Below are 23,917 nucleotides of genomic sequence, written 5' to 3' on the forward strand. Positions count from 1 at the left end.
CCCAGAGAGAGAGAGAGAGAGAGAGAGAGAGAGAGAGAGAGAGAGAGAGAGAGAGCACATCCTTATATAGAAAATAGTGCACAATCATAACAAACCACCCGCCCCCTATAAAAAAAATAAATAGAAAAAAACCCCAGAAAAAAAGTATAAAGTAAAATGTAAATAAAAGACAAACAAACAAACAACACAAAACTAAAAAACAATACAATACAAAAAAAAAGCCCCAAAACAACAACACATATAACAACAAAACACCAACTTCCAAGAACTGCGATGAGGATACAACATCTTACTAAAAGATAAATAAATACCAACAAAACTATTCGAGGATGATCTCTGAATGTGTGCATTATTCTTATATAATTTGAAAGCGAATTTGTATATTCTATGACGACTTTCTATTAAAATAGAACGCATTCTGTTGCATTAAAAATGTATGAAGTAGACGATTTTTCATAAAGTCATAAAATAATAAATAGATAAATAAAAAAAAAAGTTAGTTAAATAATTAAATACAAAAACAAATAAAAAGTTAAATGAATTAACTCTCTCCTTACCAGCCATTTTCAGTATTTTCCCCAAAACTTCACACCCAACTAACACAATAAAATATTTTTTATCACTCAAATACAGTAGTAGTATGTTCTTGCGATACATAATTTCTTTAACAAAACATGCTTTACAACACACAGTTCATTTTCTTTAAATTTTATAATGTACAAAAGAAATTTAAATGAGAAACATGTTGGTTGTATCGTAACGAATGTGACGATTTTCCTATAGTTGATAAGGAGAGAGTTAAACAATGGGAAATACTAACCATTTTTTCTATATCCCATTGTAATTTTCCATCACAACTTCTATCAACCACATTTTGATTTTAAAGGGGTCCCAACAGCTCAGTCGAGAATTTGTTTTCTTCTGACCAGCTGCCCAACCCAGAAGTGATTAAGGTGGCTGGATCCGTTAAATCTGTCGGAAAGTACTTTGCGATAGAGTGGCGTCTTATCCTAAAGGTCGTAGCATGCAAGAATTTGCTTTATTGTCCGTTTCAGTCTATAGATAGTATGCGCTTGTCTAAGAAGTTCACAACATTGCCATCCGGAAGTATAACGGACAAACACACAAAACTATGAGTAACCTGGAACGTTTATAGTCTGGTTAATGCAGTTTAGTGAGAATTATTCATAAACGCGGATGGCAAAAAGCAATAACAAAGACCTAAGTGACGTCAACTGCATACTATCTATAGAAACTGGGATGATCTCAGGCTCCACGGGCCTTATGACTCTGAAGGACTACAAAGCAATTTGACTTACTTTTTTCTTTTGGATTTCAGCCTTATTCCTTAGATTGTCGTGGTAGGTCTCGCCAGCCGCACTATATTGATATGCTGGCATGTACTGTGGCCTGGCCATATGGCTGGAGTCTTGGATCAGGTGCCAACGGCTGAGTACTTTGAAGGCATCTTGTCATGTGGGTAGAGTATAATATGAATAGAGTAAGTAACGACCAATCGTATCAAAAAATAAACTGGGCTTTTAAATAGTGCAATGCTCACAGTGCTTTTTAAGAGCGTCCCCCCTCCCCCAACTTCCATCCAGCCAGCAGAAAATTTTATGTCGGGCGAGGAGAAAATAACCCCCCCCCCCCCCAAAAAAAAAATAAAATAAACAAAAACAACACAACAACAAACAACCCATTCAAAGCAAAATAAAGAAATAAAGATTCAAAATAAAGAAACAAAACTAAAAATATAAACGAAACAAATAAAAGCAAAAGAAATAAAAATACAGACCAAAACACTCCCCCTCCCCCTCGAAAAACAAACAAAAAGAAAGCAAAACAACACAAGACTAAAAGTAAAAGAAAAGACAACGAAATTAATACAAATTGGATGCAATAGATAGAATAAGACTTTAGCTAGCTGCATTCAATACCGCCAGAGAAAAAAGTTAGACAAAGGGACTAGTTCAAGAAGCAAAAGGAAGGTAGGCTCGAGAGCAATACATCTATGTATAAGTTTAAAATATAACTGTCACCCAGTTGTAGTAGTAGAAGCATATGCTACATCTCCAAATTTATTTCGTCAACCCAGCTTTGAAAGCCTTCCCCCGCCCTCAGAACTGTTTCATAGCCACCCTCAAGTTTAGTAACTGGACAGTGGAGGACGATGTGATCGCTGGTCTCTGGAGCTGCCTAACATTTCTGGCAGGCAGCACTGTTCCCAAGTTTCAATCTGCACATATCATTTGATGCAGTTCTGCTATGTCCTGTTAAGAGGCGATTTGAGGAAACCCAGTATCTCCTGGTGTTGTGGAATGCAGCTATTCTTTTAGTGGGATCTTTGATGAGGTTCCCTCCTCTTGGTGTTTCCCTATTCCACATTTCTCTCCAGTTCTCCTCCACGCTGAAGTCTACCATTTTTGTTACACAGTGAGAGATATCCACTGAAATGTGCCCAAAGCGTACTATCAGTGCCCCCCCCCCCCCCAAGCCAGCAGTAACAACATGAACATGTAGTTTAAATCTCGACGTATATATACTTACATAATTTATTCACCAGAGCCAACGCTGTTTCCAGCACTCATTTTACTTGGTGAAAATATCAAATTAAAGAAATTAAGGAGCAGGCACCAGTATAAGATAAAGATATGAACAAGTGTTTGTGAAAGGTGCCAGACAAAGCAAGAAAGAAAAATAGAAGAAAAAAAACCATCCCAAAAAATCGACCTCGACTGGGGATCGATCCTCAGACCTTCTGATTACCGCTATCAGAAGGTCTGAGGTTCGATCCCCAGTCGAGGTCGACTGATTTTTTGGGATTGTTTTTTTTTCTTCTATTTTTCTTTCTTGCTTTGACACATTTCATGCACACTTGTTCACTCATTTTACTGTATAGCGAGGCAATGTGAGTAGAGTCCGTCATGCGATTGAGTGAATGCCATTCTCAGGCATTTATTAACTACCAATTTGCTCTCAATCGAAAACATGGGTGATTCTTGTTGACGTCAGACATTTGTTTGATGAAGTATTTTTTAATTTAAAAGAAACAACTTGAGCTTTTATATAGCGCAATATCCACTAAACGTGCTCAAAGTGCTTTACATGGGGTCTCTGGTCAACAGCAAAACTTAACATGTAGGACAAAAGCAACGCTGGTACTCATTTTACACCTGAGTACGGTTAGATAATGTGAGTAAAGAGCCTTTTCCAAAGACTCAACTATGCGCTGAACGAGGCTCGAACCCAGGACCTTCCGATCCGAAAGCGAGTGTCATACCACAAGACCACATAGCCGCACGATACCTTCATGGAACGCCTCTGCGACAATGCTACGGAGAAGGGCAAAATGCTTTCTTTCTTTCTTTCTTTTTAATACTATGGATACAAAATCAAAGTGGAATACAAAAGAAAAATCATCAAAATATATATAAATATAAAAAGGATGTGGTGTACAGGGTAAAAACATATCTTAGAAACTACAAATTTGACAGTTTGCCCTCTTGTTTGGGGCCTGGAGAAAACCAAGTAGTACAAAGTAATTCAAAGACAAAGACAGAACATAATTATGTAGGCTGAGAAACCAAATAAACTAAATTGGAGCGTTTATATAGCACAATATCACTAAACGTGCTCAAAGAACTTTAGAAGGGTCCATTCCCAACAGCAACACATAACATGTATGACGAAAGATGAAGCTTGTTAGGCAATATTACAGGTTTTTCCAATAGGGAATGAGATTAGCGGAAGAGTAGCGTCCCTTGATTGGACGTCACCTTACAGAGATAACGTCAACATGGTTTTGCGCATGCGTCTCTCTCGTTCTCGCTTTCGGTGAAGTGTATCATGCCGCTTTCACCGGAAGCGAGGACGAGAGACGCATGCACAAAACCGTATTGACGTTCTCTCTCTAATAACTTCTCCGCCGGTGACGTCCAATCAAGGGACGCTACTCTACCGCTAATCTAATTCCCTATACGTACTCATATTACACCTGAGTACGAAGAGAGATTGTGAAAAAAGAGCCTGCTCCAAGGTTTCAACTATACTCCGATCAGTGCATGCAGGACTCGAACCCAGGACTGTCCAACCCCCAAAACGAGTGCCATACCACATGACCACATAGCCGAACAAGTCGATTCAAAACATTCCAAAACAATCAACTCACCTTCAACTCTTTTCCTGGCCCGTTCGAGGGAAAGGGCCTGCTTGGTTCCGCAGTTTTGGATTAGGCATAAAACTAGCAGACCTATTGGCTCAACGATGAAGACCCCCAAGATGAACACAAAGGAAGAATAGATGATGGTATACTGGATCTCATCGTCTCTGACAAAATAGAGAAATAAATTTGAGCTTGAGCTTTTATATAGCGCAATATCCACTTAATGTGCTCAAAGCGCTTTACAAGATGTCCCTGACCAACAGCAACATGTAACACGGAGAACGAGACATGACGCCTGTTAGGTGAGACTACAGTTTATTTTTCGACAGATACAACGCTGTTAACGGTCGGGTACTCATTTTACACCTGAATACGGAGAGAGAATGGGAGTAAAGAGCCTTTTCCAAGGACTCAACTATGTGCCGAGCGAGACTCGAACTCATGACCTTCCAATCCAAAAGCGAGTGTCATACGACTAGACCACATAGCCGCTAAATATGTAATATGTAGTTTGTAATAATTAGTTTTACAGCGGACGGAATCCACAAATTGCTCCAACGCGCTACGTATACAAAGACAGGTGGTACAAAAAACGCAAATACTATTAACTACTCACAAAGCTTGCCTGAAGAGGTTTCAAAGCTTATTCAATCTTAGGCTTTCGCCAATAATTCGAACAATTTGATGACAACATACATGTATGTGAAAGAAAAATAAATGAAACCCAAAAATAAACCGATACCATTAATAACCGGAAAAAATACAACAAACGGTAATATCACTAACACTTACAACAGCAACAACAATAGAATAATAATAATACTATCGTTTTTCGTGTAGCATATTAATATTGTTTTGAATAATAAGCCATGTTTTTTCTTCTTTTCTTTATAGCTGGATCTAGAAGATAATTCTGTTCATGTTTTTCTCCTTTTTCTTTAGAGATTGGCTTATAATGGTGATGAATTACAAGAAAAGACGGTGTCATATGACAATGGTGAAAGCGGTCGATCTCGTTACATCTGGAGGGATAGGCTCCAAATGTGCTGCCAAAGAATACAACCTAAACTGGGTACAGTCCGTGACCATGTCAAGAGGTGATACAGCAAAATGGGAGAAGATACTTATTGTTTTCTCAAAAGGCTAGTCTGCACCCAGGACCGATCTCCGTCCCTTTGATTGTGAAACGCGTGCTCTACCAACTGAACTATCGGAACCACCGCCTAGGCCTATTGGTCTCATGTCATGGTCTACAAAGATTGTTGTTGTGCTCATTTCAGATATTAATTATTGTTGCTGATTGTTTCATTCTCGTTCGTTTTTGCATGTTTGTCATGATGGGTGTAGAATTACCCCTAAACGGTGAATATCCGAATAAAGAGAAAATTTGGAATTTATGAATTGCCGTTCCTTTTTAACATGTTTTTTTGTACAGAATCCAAGCGTGAATGGCTGTGGGATATTTGTATTCTGTTTGCGTGTCCACCTCATCAATGGAAACTTTATGACAATAAACTGAAAAAAGTTGGGTGTGGAATTCCTCCCACTTTACCCTACCTCCCTGTCCTGCACTATTATGGGAGAAAAGTAAATATAACACCACCCAAACATTACAATGGGAGAAAAGTAAATATAACACCACCCAAACATTACAATGTGAGAAACGTAAATATAACACCTCCCAAACATTACAATAAAATAGTCTGTAATAAACCACCCACCTTTGATGGCTGGCGGTCAGGATTATAAACGCGGTGACCATCAACATGTTTAAGGCGACTATAACATGAAAAATGTGTCTCTGATAAATAAACCGTGCGGAGATCTCGTGCTCTCCATATCTGAACTCGAAATCTTCTTCTTTCTCTTGTTCTACGTTTTCGACAATCCCATCTGGGTAAGTTGAAATAAATAGATAAATGAATGAATAAATGGTTAAATACATATATAAAGTAAAAAAAAATAAATATGAATGAATTCATAAATGAATAAAGAATGAATAAATCAATAAATAAACAAATGTGACTCAACGACTCAAAACGGTATTATGTCGTGATGAACCAGATGCTAAAAAGTCAAATTTAAACTAAACTGGTCAAAATTATGAATTATTGGTATTTAGCATTCTAAAATATTATACTCATTCAATAAAGCATAGAAACTCAACGTCAGACTTTGAAATGTTGGCCAGAAATATATTTTCAGCAACTTAATCATCCCTACTTAATATCGTTTCGAGACGAGGGGTCACAAATAATAAATAAATAAATAAATAAATAATCATAAATGAACAGGTAATAGTCAATATCAACGTACAAATTAGAGTGTAAGATAAAAATATGAAAAACAAATGTGTACATGAAACAACACCAGACAAAGAAGAAAGGATAATTTAAATGAGGGGGAAAAATCATCCTTTCCCCTTTACCCCATCATTTACGAAAGAGTGAACATGGAGAGGCTTCGTATGGGAACAAAACTGACAATTCATACTGCAACCACCAGTTGATTACAGACGATACAAGTTATTTTGCATTTTATTTTATTATTATTTGTTTTCCACGTTAATTTGCGTATTGCTGTGATGACGAAGGGTTTGTACCCGAAACGTTCATTGTCTGTTTTGTTCCCATACGAAGCCTCTCCATTTTCTTTCACTCTTTCGTTAGTATTTCACTATCACCGGCTTCAGGCAGCCCCTACCGTTTTCTAATACCCCATCGTTACACACCAGATGTCAGTGAGCCATTACAGCATTTGTCCGATTGAACAATATAGGGAATGAGATTAGCGGAAGAGTAGCGTCCCTTGAGTGGACGTCACCTTACAGAGAGAACGTCAATTTGGTTTTGAAGTGTCTCAAGCCGCTTTCACCGGAAGCGAGGACGAGAGACGCATGCGCACAACCAACATGACGTTCTCTTTCTAATAACTTTTCCGCCGGTGACGTCACAGACTATGGGTGACGGCCAATCAAGGGACGCTACTCTTCCGCTAATCTCATTCCCTATATAAAGAAAATTGAGTTTTAAATTTAAAAAAAAACAACCCTCAGCGATTTGGTCTTTGCTTCGCACCTTAAAGGTACCGAGATTGATCACCCGCCACTGCACTGTCCTGTGTGGCCTTGAGTAAGTCACCTCGACCTAGTTAACTTTGCGGCGCTGCACTGCGGCTGACGCCTGGGTTATTTATTGCAGTTTTCCCTTGGAGTAGACCCTCGAGAGAGAAAAATTTACCCTATGATCACAAAATCATCAAAAGGAAGTAATTACATATATTATAACGCCGTAAAGCATCAAATAGAAATGAAACGAGGGCTGAAAACATAATTTATTCATTTTATAATGAAAGTGTAAAATATTATGCTTACGAACAATGTTTAGCGAGCTCCGAAACCGAACATCCTTTTTCAGAATGCTGTCGTCAGGCACAGTGGAATATCTACCCCTACTGTAAAAAAAAAAAAAAGAAAAAAGAGATAAGCGAGTAAATGATTAAAAACAAAATTGAGCTTAATATAGCGCAATGTCCACTAAATGTGCACAAAACGCTTTACAAGGTGTCCCTGGTCAACAGCAACATTTAACATGTAGGACGGGACATGACGCCTGTTAGGCGAAACTACAATTTTTCTGACAAAGACAACGCTGTTAACGGCCAGGTACTGATTTTACACTTGATTACGGTGAGAGAATGTGAGTAAAGAGCCTTTTCCAAGGACTCAACTATGCGCCGAGCGCGAGGCTCGACCCCAGGACCTTCCGATCCGGAAGCGAGTGTCATACCACAAGACCACATAGCCGCACAAACTAAACTCCAATTCGCAAGAAATTACCTCGTTGAATTTGTAAAAAAGTAATGAAGAAATATGAGTATAATAGCTGTAAAAAAAAAAACAAAAAAACAAAAGAACAAAGTACCAAACATGGAACGTTTCGGACTCAAACCCCTTCTTCAGCCAATAACAATAACAATAAAACATAAATACATTGCTTAAAATTCTGACAACACGGCAGAGAAATATTACACGAAGGTCGCGAGACGCGACATGTATAGGCCTGTAACGACCAGGTACTCATTTTACACCCGAGTGCCGTGAGTGAGAAAATGTGAGTAAATAAAGCACCTTGGCAAGGACTCAACTTTGCGCTGTTCAGAGCGGGACTCGAGCCCGGGACCTACCGATCTCGAGGTGCAGGTTATAATGATAGGAAATTTGAAATTGGTTTTATAACTTTCAGATATTATTCAGTCTTCCAATAATAAAATATTAAACCTTTTTTCTCTCAAGATTTGAGACTTAACTACAAGTCGCACTGACGTCAAATTTTGCGTACAAATATATTTATAGAGCAATATCCACTAAATATGCTCAATGCGCTTTACAAGGAGTTTCTAACTAACAGCAACACTTAACATCTAGGACGTGACATGGCGTCTGTTAGGCGATATTATTACATTTATTTTGGACAGAGACAACGCTGTTAACGGTCAATACTCATTTTACAACTAAGTACGGTGAAAGAATTTGAGAAAGAGCCTTTTCCAAGGACTCAACTATACGCCGAGCGAGGCTCGAACCCAGGACCTTCCGATCCGAAAGCGAGTGTCGTACCACAAGACCACATAGCCTAACTGCACTGTATATTAAAATCCGTTTATATTTTGAACAAAGTTCAGGAGGAGGATAACATTTTTACAGGCATTGCTTTTTCCGATTTATTTTGTAAAAATGCCATAAATAACAATGTAAGTAAAGCTTCAATTTACTAATGAAAACAGATAATGTTTCGGCCTTCCCCTTTATAAACAAAACAGGATGAAAGAAACAGCGACATTATCACATATCTAAATCGTCTGTTTGTTTGTTTGTTTGTTGCTTTAGGTCTCTTCCAACACAATTGAGGTTATATGAGAGACCGCTGAAACAAAACAACAAGCAATCTAACAAAAATAGTACAAATGTAAATCAAAATCATAACCTAAAGATATCATAAGCTAAATTATAAATAACCAAGAACAAACAGGCAGAAGATTTACAGAAAAAAAAATATCCCCTGCCAAAATACAATCACAAACCAAAGAAGCAGGATAGGCTAGTAAAGAGAAGAAGAAACGACATCACTATCGGATCGTACACCCATGCGAACATCATAGGTATATGATTCAAGGGTGATGCTCCCATCCAACCACCCGCTAAATCGTCTGTAGTTTTTCATTCATCCTGTTTTATTGATAAAGGGGAAACCCCAAACGTCCACATTATCTATTTTCGTGTATTAAATTGAAGCTTACATTCAATTTCACATTGTTACTTATTTATTCGAACTTCGAGCAGCAACATTTACATTAAAAACGGTATAGAGGCTTCGTCATTTTGAAGAAATAAAAAAAAATTGAGCTTTTAAATATCCACTAAACCTGCTCAAAGCGTTATACAAAGGGTGTCAGACCAGCAGCAACATGTAACATGTAGAACGAGACATGACGCCTGTTAGGCGGTATTTACAAATGTTTTTTTTTTTCGACAGAGACAACGCTGTTGACGGCCAGGTACTGATTTTACACCTGAGTACGGTGAGAGAGGTTGAATAAAGAGCCTTATCCAAGTACTCAACTATGAAGCGAGAGAGGCTCGAACCCAGGACCTTCAGATCCGAAAGAGAGTATCATACCACAAGACCACATAGCCGCGCAATAATAAACATTTTTATTTGGAGTTAGACTACCAGATTGGAGTTTAATATTTCAAAGATTCATATCTACAATGAATGTATTTGATCTAGATAAAGATCATCAAAAAAAAATTACCAGTAAAAAAAAAGACAAGAAATAAACATTTTTATTTGGAGTTAGACTACCAGATTCAGATTGGAGTTTAATATTTCAAAGATTCATATCTACAATGAATGTATTTGATCTAGATACAAAGAATACAGATCATTAAAGAAATTACCAGTAAAAAAAAGACAAGGAAAACTTGTGTCCTAATTTTTTTTTTCTTTCTGAAAACTTAGCTAATAATGTTTTATTGATTAACACAATATTTTTATCTTTGTCTTTATATCTTTAAGGGTTTTACGGCACTTGCAACACATTAAGGTCATATCAGCGCCAGTAAAAAGGAAGAAAATGGGATAGTAAAAAGTTCTAGAATTACAATTAAAGCACCCAAGAAAAGGTAAGACAAAGGGGAATTGATTCAAATAAGAAACAGGTGTAGATTCCAAGAGCACACTATCTGACTACATAGTTTGAGATCACTAAAAGTCTTATCCAGACACAAGCACAGGTCCCCACTAAGAGGAATACACTCAAAGTTTTACAAGTCATATATAAAATAAAGAAAACATAATACAGTGCATAACTGATTTACAAGAAAAAAAATATCATCTCCCAAAACTAACTATACATTTGATTGTTTCCCTCTCAGCCAGGGCATCTGGCCAGGACCAGGACAAAACCAAGTAATCTCATTCCAAGACAAATACAGAAAACAAGTTGGTAAACAGATATAGGGAGATAAAAGACGCAGTAAGTACCTCTCTGTCCACTATGGGAGGTCAGGAAAACTCAATATTTCATTTGCATATAACCACAAGATACAAGCTCGTAGCTTTCCACGTAAATTCTTGGCAATAATATTCAGAAAAGTTGAGGAAAATTTAGAGAACGTACTTGTGTATACTATTTTGTTGTGAACCGTTTTGCGTCCTGTGAAGCACTGCAAGATCGTTCGCAGTTACGTGTTTTTACTTCGTATAAAACAATAAAAAAAACCCCATGAAACCATATATTATTAATAATAATAACGTAAATCATTTATACCCATACTCAGGTTGAAAAAGTTTGACAAAGTGCCAAATGCTGGCCTTTGGACAAGAACAAACCAAGAACAGATGGATGTCCAGGCCAGACGCAGAAAGTGGCGATGGGTTGGCCATACCCTGCGGAAAGAGCCCTGCAATACAATCAAACAGGCTCTCACAGGGCAAGAGGAAACGGGGTCGTCCAAAACAGACTGGGAGGAGAAGCCTTCACCAAGATTTGAGCGTCTCCATTCTTATCTGGAGTGAGGCAAAGGTCTGTGCCAAGGACAGACGAAGATGGAAGAGTGCTGTTGAGGCCCTATGCTCCACCAAGAGTCAAGAGGCATAAGTCAAAGTAAGTCAAATCATTTATACCGCGCCTATTCCATATAAAAATAGCTCTAGCTTTGTATTGTTATGTACTATAATTTTGTCATAATAGGGAGCAATAGTGTGACGTCAAAATACTGGTTCCAATCTTGTTGGAAGTGTGAAACAAGTCTTCCTCGAGGACGGCATATATGCACTGTGTATATGATCGTCTGGTTTCAGAGTGACGTCATCTTATTTCCTAGCCTAAGTAAATGCTGGTCGTCAATAAAGATCATCCATCCTCGATCTGTTACAGTTCGTAATCATAAGAATCTGTCTGTGCATCCTGCTACTAAAATAGTGATTCATTTCACCATGTGATTCAATATGTAATCAATCTATTTATTGTTAGTCCTACCTCCCGATGACTGGGTACACACTTCCAAAGAGTTTCGAACCGAAAGAGAGGAAGGTGTGACGTCACGACGTCTGTTTCCAATAGGATTCAATAGTCTGATGTCATGTCGCCCAGAAACGGCGACCATCGTGGTTCTAAACAAAGAAAATCTGTACTTTTTATTCTTCATGCTGGCTAAGACTTTTCATATGTCTTGTGATCAGAATGCCAAAACATGATCAGATTTATATTGTTTTCCCCCCTCTGGATACGCTTTTATGCTCGTCGGAGAAATATTTCACAAGGGCGTCCGCCATTGTTCCGATAGTTTAGAGCCAGTTACTAAGTTACAATGCGTCATTACGAGGGAAGTGACGTCACGACTGTTGAAGCGCATTTCAAAAGCATATAAATAAATCACCAGGGAGAGACAGTGGGTCAATAGAATGTCTAGAAGAGTGGAGGAACTTCTTACGTACCCAAAAACACGCATCTTGGATACAATAGGGTCACCATCCCATCCGCCTTGGCGAAGTCTGTTGAGATTAATATAAATAGATAAATGAATGAATCTAAACATTTTGATGAATGTATAAATAGATAAACAAATAATAAATTATATACACCAAAAAGGAAATTAGATTGTATATTTAAAATTCGGTTGATTTATTTATAAAATTTGTTGAATTAGAGCATTTTTACAGGATGCGCATTTTATTGTGCAGCGGTGTAAAAATACAAGATGTCCATCTAGCATTGTTTTTCTTATTTATTTAACACTGCTTTTTAGGTGTAGAAATACATCGTACACGTAGAAATCAGGCCATTATTGACTTACTTGACTTAGATGCCTTTCGCGTCTCGACCGAAAGATCGGGTCGCCTTGGCTGTTTCCAGTATTTCCTGTGTGAGGTGTCTCCAATATTGCCGGTCCTCTGCTAGGGTTCTCAGATTTTCAAGGTCCCCTGCCGTTATGAGACTAATGCTTTGTCCAAGTGTTGTGAGGTTTTTGTTTAGGATCACGGGGAGTGTTGTGATCCGTCTTCCTCTGAAAAGGTTCCCGTGTTTTTGGAAGTATCCCGACATGGCTTGGTTTGCTGGTATGTTTTTGTCCCTGCGTAGTATGTGACCGAAAAGTTGCCATCGTTGTTGTAAAATGTCAAGGGAGATTGGTCTTTCTTTTGTGATCTTATAAAGTGATTCATTTGAGATCTTTTTGGGGTATTTGATGTCCAGTACCCTTCTTAGCTGTGTGCGATGGAAGGCATCCAGATGTTCTTCTTCGGATTTTGTCAACGCCCAAGTGCCGCAGTTATACAGAAGTACCGGTTTTACAAGAGCATGGTACAGTTTCAGTTTGGTTTTTCTCTTTATTTTGTCACCTCTAATCCATACATTGGTGAGTTTACTGAGTGCGGCGTTTGATAGCTGTTTTCTTCTTTGTACATCCTCGGTGTCTCCAACAAAGGCCATTATTTGAACTAGAATAGGTACAGTTTTAGACGCCATTAGAACCAGCCGTTGGAGGATGCTCGGTCATGTCTGCAGGGTGACAGTGGACAGCATTTCGAGAACAGCGTGACTCTGAACTACACAAGGACACAGGAACATCGAGGTAGACATAAGGAAACCTGGAAAAGTACTGTACAGAAATAACTGAAAGCCCAGGGCCTCAGTCTAAGGACCGCAACTCATGCGGCGAAAGACAAGAGAGAACATTGGTGATCATTTGCTGTTGACTCAATCACTCGACGACGGCGCAGATAGGATTGACTGAGAGAGTACGGTCGTAGCCATCGTTATGTTATAGCCTGACACTGAAATCCAAAAGTACTGACAGTTTGACGTCATTATTTGGTTTTTGCACCGCTTAGTGAGTTGTCGTTAGTAGAGCTCATGGAAACAAGTGGTCTCATTGGTTGAACTATTGAATACAACTCACGATTTGTTTTCTTTTGTGGCAAAAGACTGGTATTCTGACGTCATTTTTTGGTCAGTGTCAGGCCATTATAAGAAATGCAAGTAGCAACTGATCGCATTGTCACACGTTATTGGACCAGCACTATATTGACTTCAAGTGGAAGTTATGACCTTCAGCTTTCTTTTGTTTGTTTCTGTTTTGAAGTGTTTTACGGGGCTAGCGACACATTCAGGTCATTTAGGCCAGTATAATAGAAGAAAACGGGATGGTAAAAAGAATTCTATATTGCAATTAAAAAGTAAAAAATAAAAAAAAGCACATTAGAAAAGTAAGACAAAGAGGAATGGTACAACTAGGGACAGATAAAGATCCCAAAAAACACACCATGGGTGTAATTTGACATCACGAAAAGTCTTTTCAGACACAAGCACAGGATCCGACTAAGAAGAATACACTCAAATGATTGCAATATACATTCAAAACAACACATATATCAATACAAACAGAGAGATGATTTACAACGAAATAAAAACATCATCTCCGAAAACTATAACACATTTGACTGCCTCCCTCCTGCCAAGGACCCTGCGCAGTGCCTAGTGAAAAGAAGACAAAACCAAGTAATCTCATTCCAACACAGAGACAGAAAGCAAGTTGGAATATCTATCTATCTATCTATCTATATATATATATATATATATATATATATATATATATATATATATATATATAAAGACATGATAAGTGACCTTCTTATCTTTCAGATTTGCACGTAATAAGACACCCATCGAATATCTCGTCGTATAAATCGACAAATAGTACCAATACTCACAATTCAATATGTGAAGTCACGAAGATTGTCAACTGTCTTGAGTTCAGTAGATCATCAAGTTGGGCGTAAATCCATGGCCTAGAATGCATTCTAGCAACGTGATTATATATATTAATAAATTATTAAATTGCTTTGTTCCGACGTGCACTTATTTGTAGGTCTGATAACCCGATTCCTTATGGGCTCATTGTTTTATGGAAATCTCAAAAAAATGACGCAAAATGTTTGCCATTACAACAATGTTAAACTAGGCCCATAAGTGAGTTCGGATGTCAGACCTGCATACATATACACGCCGCTTTGTTTTTATTAGAAATATATACATATATATAATTTCGTAGTCTGCTATCCACACAATCACATTTTGTTCTAAGAAACTTTACTGGAAATGTTTGTTTTACTTTATTTCATTTTTATTTTGTTTTCACTCGAGCTTTTATACAGAACAGTATCAACTCTTCAATCTGCTTAACTCTCTCCTTACCGATCCTTTTCAGTATTTTCCCAAAATAACAGACTTACCCAACAGAAAAATTAATTCTTTAAACTTAAAAGCTCTCTACATAACAACATTATGTTCTTATTAATTAAACAAAGATCATTGTTCAAAGTTTGTGATGTACAAACTACATCTGAATAAGAAAAATGTATGTTGTGTCGTAACAAATGTGACGATTTTGCTGTAGGTGGTAATAAGAGGGTTAAAGCGCTTTACAGGGGTTCCCATGGCGACATCCCTGTAGGGCATGACATGAAGCCTGTAAGGCGCTATCACAATTTTCTTTTTTGACCGAGACAAAACTGTTACCATCCAGGACTTTATTTTACACCCGAGAGCGACGAGAGAATGCTTTCTTGTGATATGACACTAACTTTCGGAACGGAAGTTCTAGGATCTGAGACCCGCTTTGAGCGGCTCATAGTTGAGTCCTTAGAAAAGACTCATAACTCACATTCAATTCAGTGCCACACGGCCAAAAGAAACCGGAGTTTATCCCGGTTTCTATAGCATGAAACCGACAATAGCAATTGATTGTTATCCTTTGGATAAGACGCTTGCCCATCTCAAAGTACTATCCGCAAAATTTAACAGACCCAGCTACCTAATCACTGCTAGATGGACAAAATGATCACGGAAAAAAACCCCATTGGATTCACCGGAGATCGATCTTGATCTTTCCGCCTTTGAAGCGAGTGACAAACTGACCAATGGCGACCCACGTATTTAAAAATGATTTAAAATAATTGACCTTTTATATAGCGCAATATCCACTAAATGTGGACGTAGCCATCGTTAACTTATAGATAGTATGCGCTTGGCCAAGAAGTTCAAAACATTGCCATCCGGAAGTACAACGTACCACCTCACAAAACTGTGTGTATCCATGGCCGTTTATAGTCGGGTTAATACAGTTCAGTGAGCATTACTCATAAACGCGGATGGCAAAATACAATAACAAAGACCTGAGTGACGTCATCTTCGAACTATCTATAGCCTGATACTGGCCAAAAAATGACGTCAAAAGACAAGTCTTTGGCCACAAAAGAAAACAAATCGTGAGTTGTATTCAATAGTTCAACCAATGGAAAAACGACTTGTGTCCTTGAGCTCTACTAACAACAACTCACTAGACGGTGCACAAATATACAAATGACGTCAAAGTATAAGTCCTTGTGGGTTCTAGCGTAGCCATCGTTAACATATAGATAGTATGCGCTTGTCTAAGAAGTTCACAACATTGCCATCCGCAAGTATAACTGGCCAACACACACAACTGTGTGTAACCATGAACGTTTATAGACAGGTTAATACAGTTTAGTGAGAACTGCTCATAAACGCGGATGGCAAAAAAAACAATAACAAAGACCCGAGTGACGACAACTTCGAACTATCTATAGTCTGACACAAGGACCCTCTAGGATTCTAGTAGTTTTGACGTCATGTTTTACGTTTGTGTAGCGTCTAGTGAGTTGTCGTTAGTATAGCTCAAGGAAACAAGCTATTTCATTGGTTGAACTATTGAATACAACTCACGATTTGTTTTCTTTTGTGACAAAAGACTAGCATTTTGACGTCATGTTTTGGTCAGTGTCAGGTTATAACTTTACGATGGCTACGGTTCTAGTGTCAGGCTATAAGTAAACGATGGTTACGGTCTGGATTACCTGACTCTTGTATCCAAGATTGAATCGGATAGCCATCTGTGGAGGAGTTTTGTCTTGATGTGCTTCAAACCTGTTCTAAAAGAATAAACAGTGTTGATTTAATTTGAGTAGATTGCAAATTTTTTGACCGATTGGTATTCATGTTTTAAAAGGCAATACGATTCTTACTAGTAATTTAAGGTGTGTGTTCGTGTGTGTATGTGGGTGGGGGGTGGGGAGGGGGTATGGCAGGGGTAATTTTTATTGGTAAAATTACGGATTGTTACAAGAAAATATTTAAACATTAATTTATTGATATATTTCAATGCATTGTTCTATAGATTATGAAAAAACAAATCTTCTCAACCTACTTTCTTCATACTAGAAGTTAATTTTTGTTTAATTTTAACATTATCTCAGAATTTTTCATGGATTATCCTTCATTATGTGCATAAATGTTTGTGATGACCCACTCTGATTCATTCAAATTCCGTCTGTTCTTCTCATAAATATCAGGTGAAAATACATCTTTTTAGCTGATTTCAATTTTAAATAAAACAAAACGTTTTATCTAAAACCCACCTTTTTCAAAATAATTAATTTCTTTAGTCAATTATTAAAACTAACATTTTTTTTCTCTCAATACGAGTTGGTGTAGACTAGAAATGCCTCTGTACGTTTTAAGATTTCATTATTATCACTCATGTGCTAAATTTAAGGTTAATATCTCTTATGAATTTTGAAAATAATATACCACAGATATTTTTACAAGAAAACACAAGCCTTTTAATAGGTCATTAAAAATAAAATTAACGCAGAAAATGGTCTATAAACCTCTTCAGTTCAAAATAAATATAATAGTTATGTTGATTTTTACTAAACTGTGAAATTTTCTTTTTTTTAGGGGTGTATGGTTACATAAAAAGGTCACTTCAAAGATTTTATTTTACAAGGTAGGCTAAATGGATTGTTTACGATGGGATATTATTGACATTTATTGAAACAATAAAAGAGATTTGATCCCTATGCAAACAACAATGATCTGGAGTTCTTTGTTTTTTTTTTTGTTTTTAAGGGTTTCACGGCGCTCGCAACACATTTAGGTTATATCAGCGCCAGTAAAAAGTTCTAGATTTACAAATACAATTAAAGCATCCAAGAGAAAGTAAAGAGGAAATGGGAACAAATAGGGATCAGATGTAGATTCCAAGAGCATACCACCAATGTACTTAGTTTGAGATCACCTATAAGTCTCATCCGGACACAAGCACACAATCCAACAAATAGGAACACACTCAAATGCTTACATTTCATTGTACATTCAAAATAACAAATGTAATAATACATAACAGAGAGAATATTTACAAGGAAAATAATATAATTTCCCATAACTATAAATATGCATTTGACTGTTTCCCTCCCAGCCAGGACTCCGGCCAGGGCCAGGGCAAAACCAAGGAATCTCATTCCAAGACAAAGACAGAAAGCATGTTGGAAAACAGATATAAGGGGATAGAAGACACAGTATGTACCTCCCTTCCCACTATGGGAGGTCATAAATAATAATGTGAAATTGATTGTAAGCTTCAATTTAATTACAAAAAAAAAAAGATCAAATGAACATTTTGGGTTCCCCTTTATCAACAAAACAGGATGAATGAAACACCAAGTCTGTGGTGTTTCATTCATCTTGTTTTGTTGATAAAGGGGAAACCCGAAACGTTCATTTAATCTTTTTTTGTAATTAAATTGAAGCTTACAATCAATTTCACATTATTATTTATTTCTTAAGCTTCGAGCAGCAACATTTACACTATGGGAGGTCACGAACCCCACCCAGGATTTGGACTTCCATCCAAAGGTACAACATTGACGAGATAACACGAATTTCCCTCCACACAACAACCTTAATAATAGCATCCTCCACCTTCTCCTTCCTTCTACTCTTACTCTTCTTCGCTTTCCACATCATAATCATCATCATCATCATCATCATCATCTTCTTCCTCCTCATCCTTCCCATCATCATCATCATCATCATCATCATCATCATCATCATCATCATCATCATCGTCATCAACATCATCATCATCATTATCATCATCAATATCATTATCGTCATCATCGTCATCATCATCATCATCATCGTCATCATCATCATCATATTACAAGTACTGATATTATCACCTTTCAAACGGTCTGCTCCTCTTTGCAACAAAGGTATACGGATCCACAGCTGATGACCTCAGCTGGCTTGGCATGGGGCTTTCGATAAATGACGACCTAAATTGTTTATATATATATATATATATATATATTATATATATATATATATATATATATATATATATATATATATATAATAAAACAGAGAAATGACCAAACGTTAAAAATATATACTTTAACTCTCTCCTTACCAGCCATTTTCATGATTTTCCCCAAAACTTCTCACCCAAATAACACAAAAATAGATTTTTTATCAGTTAAATACATTAGGAGTATCTAAGTTCTTGCCATACGTAATTTCTTTAGCAAAGCATGCTCTACATACAACACACTGTTCATTTTCTTTAAATTTTACGAATTACAAGAGAAATTTGATTAAGAAAAATGTTGGTTGTATCGTAACGAATGTGACGATTTTCTTATAGTTGGTAAGGGGAGGGTTAGAAAAAAAGAAACAGAACAAAAACATGTCATGCGTTAATAATAATTGTGTCAGTGTATGACATCGTCAGTCGTATGGTGAACATTTATGGATTTGCATTTTAAAACATTTATTATGATTATAATGATTATTATTATCATTATCATTATCATTATCATCATTATCATTATCATTATCATCATTATCATTATCATTATCATTATTATCATTATCATTATCATTATCATTATCAATATTATCAATATCATTATCAATATTATTATTATCATCATCATTATTATCATTATCATTATTATTATTATTATTATTATTATTATTATTATTATTATTATCATTATTATTATTACCATTATTTGCATTTTCTGAAAGAATATGCTTATCAGAGAATTTTAATCTTTATTTGAAGTAAACAAGTGATTTTTCATGAAGTTATGGTCAGATGTATGGGAAAGGTATCCAGCAACTTTTCTCGAATTCCATACTTTTTCAACTTGACAAATTGTAAAAAAAATATTTAGAAGTGAAATACAGCTTTGATATTTCCTAACGATGTAAAAAAAAGGGTTGCTTTAATAATTTATGACAATAATTCTTTTTGGATAAGAATTAACAATCTGACTAAACTTGGCATTATCTCAGTTCAAACCTATTCACCATCCGACTGATTCTGTCATTCACTGTAACATTTATAATACAAAATCTGCACAAATTGAAAAAAGGGTATAGACTCTAAGAAGAGCGCTTCCTATCAATTATCAACCCGACGGAGGTAAATTAACCATTAGATTTTTGACCAATCAAAACATGGAATGTGTGACACACCTTCACACGTGCTCGGACAAACATAGTTGGATGTTTATAATAAAAACAACTTGAATGAATTCGACCTTTCTCTGATCATTGTTATTGCTTTCATATCGCCCAATGATGGGTGACTAGTTATCACTCCAGTTTCTCGATCATATTATAAACGTTATAGATTTCTGTGTTGGTTTATTCATCAAGCGGTAGAACAGTGGATATTTTACTTAGACACGTACCATGGAGAGTAAAACCTGTGAAGTTTGCTATGTTTACCAATCAATGTCATTGTTTACATTATGACGACTGTCCGAGAGGCGTGGTTATCTAAGTGTCTATTGAATGAATAGCTGGATGTATAGATAGTATGCGCTTGGCTAAGAAACTCATAACATTGCCATCCGGAAGTATAACGGACTAACACACAAAACTCTGTGTGACCATGATCGTTTAGTCTGATTTATTCAGTTTAGTGAGAATTACTCATATACGCGGATGGCAAAAACAATAACAAAGACCCGTGTGACGTCATCTTCGAACTATCTGTACTATAGTGACGGATAGTGTAAAAGTTGTCCTTCAGAGCCATGAAGCCGGAGTTTATCCCGGTTTCTATAGCGTTAAACGGACAAAAGCAAGTGCTTGCCATCCTTTGGATTGGATGCTAGTCTATCGCAAAGTACTTTCCCCCAGGAAGAAGGGGATCAGTTTAAAATCTCGACTGCACCCGGGATCGATCTCGATCCCTTTGCATGTGAAGCAAGTGCTCTACCAACTGAGCTATCGCGATAATGTAAGGCAATACAAAAAGGCGTTGTATAAACAGCAGAAGCAGATCCTCTTCCTCCTCCTCAACTTTTTCTTAATATTTATTATTATTATTACTATTACTATCATTATTATTACTATTACTATCATTATTATTATTATTATATTATTATTATTATTATTATTATATTATTATTATTATTATTATTATTATAATAATTATTATAATTATAATAATTATTATTATTATAATTATTATTATTATACTATCATTATTATTATTATCATTATTATTATTATCATTATTATTATTATTATCATTATTATTATTATTATCATTATTATTATCATTATCATTATTATTATCATTATTATTATTATTATTATTATTATTATTATTATTATTATTATTAATTCAGTGCCTGAAGCGGAAGCTCGAAACTGGGACCTTCCGGGTCACAGTGAAATGCCTTAGCCACTCGGCCACTTCGCCACTTCGTCGTAATTATTATCCCTACATAAACCCGATTTGAAAGGATCAGTCCCATAATTTGTACTTACACAGTTAACTCTTCAGAAACATAGGGTTCTGGGAGCTTGCTCTCTGGCCAGTGCATTCTCCACCGATTGTTAGGGACAAGGCTGGAAAATAAAAATAAAATAATACATACGCCCGAACTGCCGTACTATGGAAAAACCTATAATATTTAATGATTTGGCCAGAAAACTCGACCTTCAAATATCGATCGATTTAAATGATCCTCATCTTGGCAAAAACTCTCAAACCTAGGACCTCGCGAAGTCCAAGGTTTGAGAGTTTTTTTGTTGTTGTTGCTAAGATGAGGGTCATTTAAATCGATCGATATTTGAAGGACGAGTTTTCTGGCCAAATTTTCTAATAAGTGTACGGCAGCATACTCGTTGCGTAAAGATTAAAGATTTAAATAAAACGAAAGATATTTTTAACATAATTTATTTAATAAAAGAAAAAATTGTTATTAAAACAAAAACAAATATTCACTAAATGTGCTCAGAGCGCTTTACAAATTATCCCAAGCCAGCAGCAATACTTAAAAATGTATGACGATGCATGTTGGGACAACTTTGAGAGCAGCCACTGGACTAAGATAAATATTCGAAAAGTTTTTTTCCCTCCTAAAATGGTGCGTTGTCTCCTTTGCCGACATATTTTCAGACATTTCGGACGGAAGCGAACGCTTGTAAGGCGCTCCTAAACACATTCTTTTCTCTCGACAATAACAACGCGACGTCTCGTATTTGAGAGTTTTTGCCCAGATGAAGAGTCATTTAAATCGATCGATATTTGAAGAATGAGTTTTCTGGCCGAATTGTTTTAAATACGTGCCCCCCGCCCCCCCCCTTCACGGGCAGTTTAACTGGTTAATCAAATCAATAGAATATTGACCAATCAACATATGAGGAGTGTGACACATTGTCTAGTCCGTAAAGAAAAAATAAAGATTAGTATTGAATTGTAAGCTTCAATTTATTAGAGGAAGACAGATACTGTGGACATTTCGGGTTTCCCCTTTATCAACAAAACACGATGAATGAAACACTAATGACTAATGAGATATTATATGTGAATGGCGTAGTTAAGATGAATAAAAATATTTAAAAAAAAAAAATTAATTTTAACTCTGCCATTAACATATATATCATTCGTCCTTAGTGATTCATTCTTCGTGTTTTGTTGATACCCGTCTTCGTCCAATAAATCGAAGCTTATAATTCAATACTTATAATATTAATTTTTTGTCCTCCGAGCTTCAAAGCAGCAACATTTTCATTATTACAGGTCAACAAAGACAAACCAAGCTGGTTGTTTACAAGCAATAGAATAAATGAAGTTAGCGTCACTTGGTCCTTTGTAATTAATCAGTAGATTTTTTACCAATCAAAACATGGAATTTGTGACACCCCTTCAACCGTGCTCGGACAAACATTGTTTGTTTATAAACAATAAAATGAATGAATTCGTCCTTTCTCTGATCATTGTTCATGTTTTTGTTTGTTTGTTGCTTTAGGTCTCTTCCAACACAATTGAGGTTATATGAGAGACCGCTGAAACAAAAAAACAAGCAATCTAACAAAAATAGTACAAATGTCAATCAAAATCATAACCTAAAGATATCATAAGTTAAATTATAAATAACCAAGAACAAACAGGCAGAAGATTTACAGAAAAAAAATATCCCCTGTCAAAAATACAATCACAAACCAAAGAAGCAGGATAGGCTAGTAAAGAGAAGAAGAAACGACATCACTATCGGATCGTACACCCATGCGAACATCATAGGTATACGATTCAAGGGTGATGCTCCCATCCAACCACCCGCGTTCATGTTTACATACCGCCAAATGGGTAACTAGTTATCACATAATTTTCTCTATCATATTATTAACGTTTAAGTTTACATATAGATAGCATGCGCTTGGCTAAGAAGCTCACAACATTGCCATCCGGAAGTATAACGGACCAACACACAAAAATATGTGTAACCTTAAACGTTTATAGTCTGGTTAATACAGATTAGTGAGAATAACTCATAAACGCGGATGGCAAAAAAAAAAACAAAACAATAACAAAGACTCGAGTGACGTTTTATTCATCAAGCTATAGAACAGCGGGTGTTTCACTTAGACACATATCATTGATAGTAAAACCTGTGTAGTTTTCTATGTTTACCAATCATTATTATTGGTTACATTGTGACGACTGTCCGATAGGCGTGGTTATCTAAGTGTCTGTTGTTTTTAGACAGACAGTTAAGTGATTAGTTCTCACTCACCTGATTTCCTTAATCAAGACTTATAAATGTTTAAGGTTTTATGCGTCATTTCGATCGATAAGACAGAGGAGTATTTCACTTTAACAGTCGTCAATAATTCCTGTGTAGTTCTCTAAGTGCAGCGATCTCTGCAATTGTTTACTAAATCATATCTATTCGGACTGTCCGAACCAGGTCAAAGGGCGTGATTTTGCTCCCTCTCACTACGAGTTAATTACGAAATCAAACAGATCCAACTTACAAAACCTGTAACCGCTTGAAGGCGACGTTGAGCAAAAGAATA

General features: G+C 36.4%; 1 protein-coding gene across 1 annotated transcript in view; it reads right to left on the bottom strand.

The window, feature by feature from the left end:
* The window catches only part of LOC144959265 (uncharacterized), a 52,592-nt gene extending 33,747 nt beyond the window's left edge, over positions 1-18,845 (bottom strand). The window contains exons 1-8 of the mRNA XM_078891808.1: positions 18,772-18,845; positions 16,606-16,680; positions 14,440-14,529; positions 12,166-12,222; positions 7,539-7,618; positions 5,887-6,058; positions 4,172-4,329; positions 1,320-1,468 (exon numbers count right to left, since the gene is read on the bottom strand). Of these exons, the coding sequence (XP_078747934.1) occupies positions 1,320-1,468; positions 4,172-4,329; positions 5,887-6,058; positions 7,539-7,618; positions 12,166-12,222; positions 14,440-14,529; positions 16,606-16,680; positions 18,772-18,845 (855 nt within the window). The remainder of the gene's footprint in view (positions 1-1,319; positions 1,469-4,171; positions 4,330-5,886; positions 6,059-7,538; positions 7,619-12,165; positions 12,223-14,439; positions 14,530-16,605; positions 16,681-18,771) is intronic.
* Positions 18,846-23,917: the final 5,072 nt, after the last annotated feature.

The sequence above is a fragment of the Berghia stephanieae genome, chromosome 13 (genome assembly GCF_034508935.2).
Source record: "Berghia stephanieae isolate SIO BIC M18660-M18661 chromosome 13, UCSD_Bste_1.3, whole genome shotgun sequence".
Taxonomy (NCBI): domain Eukaryota; kingdom Metazoa; phylum Mollusca; class Gastropoda; order Nudibranchia; family Aeolidiidae; genus Berghia; species Berghia stephanieae.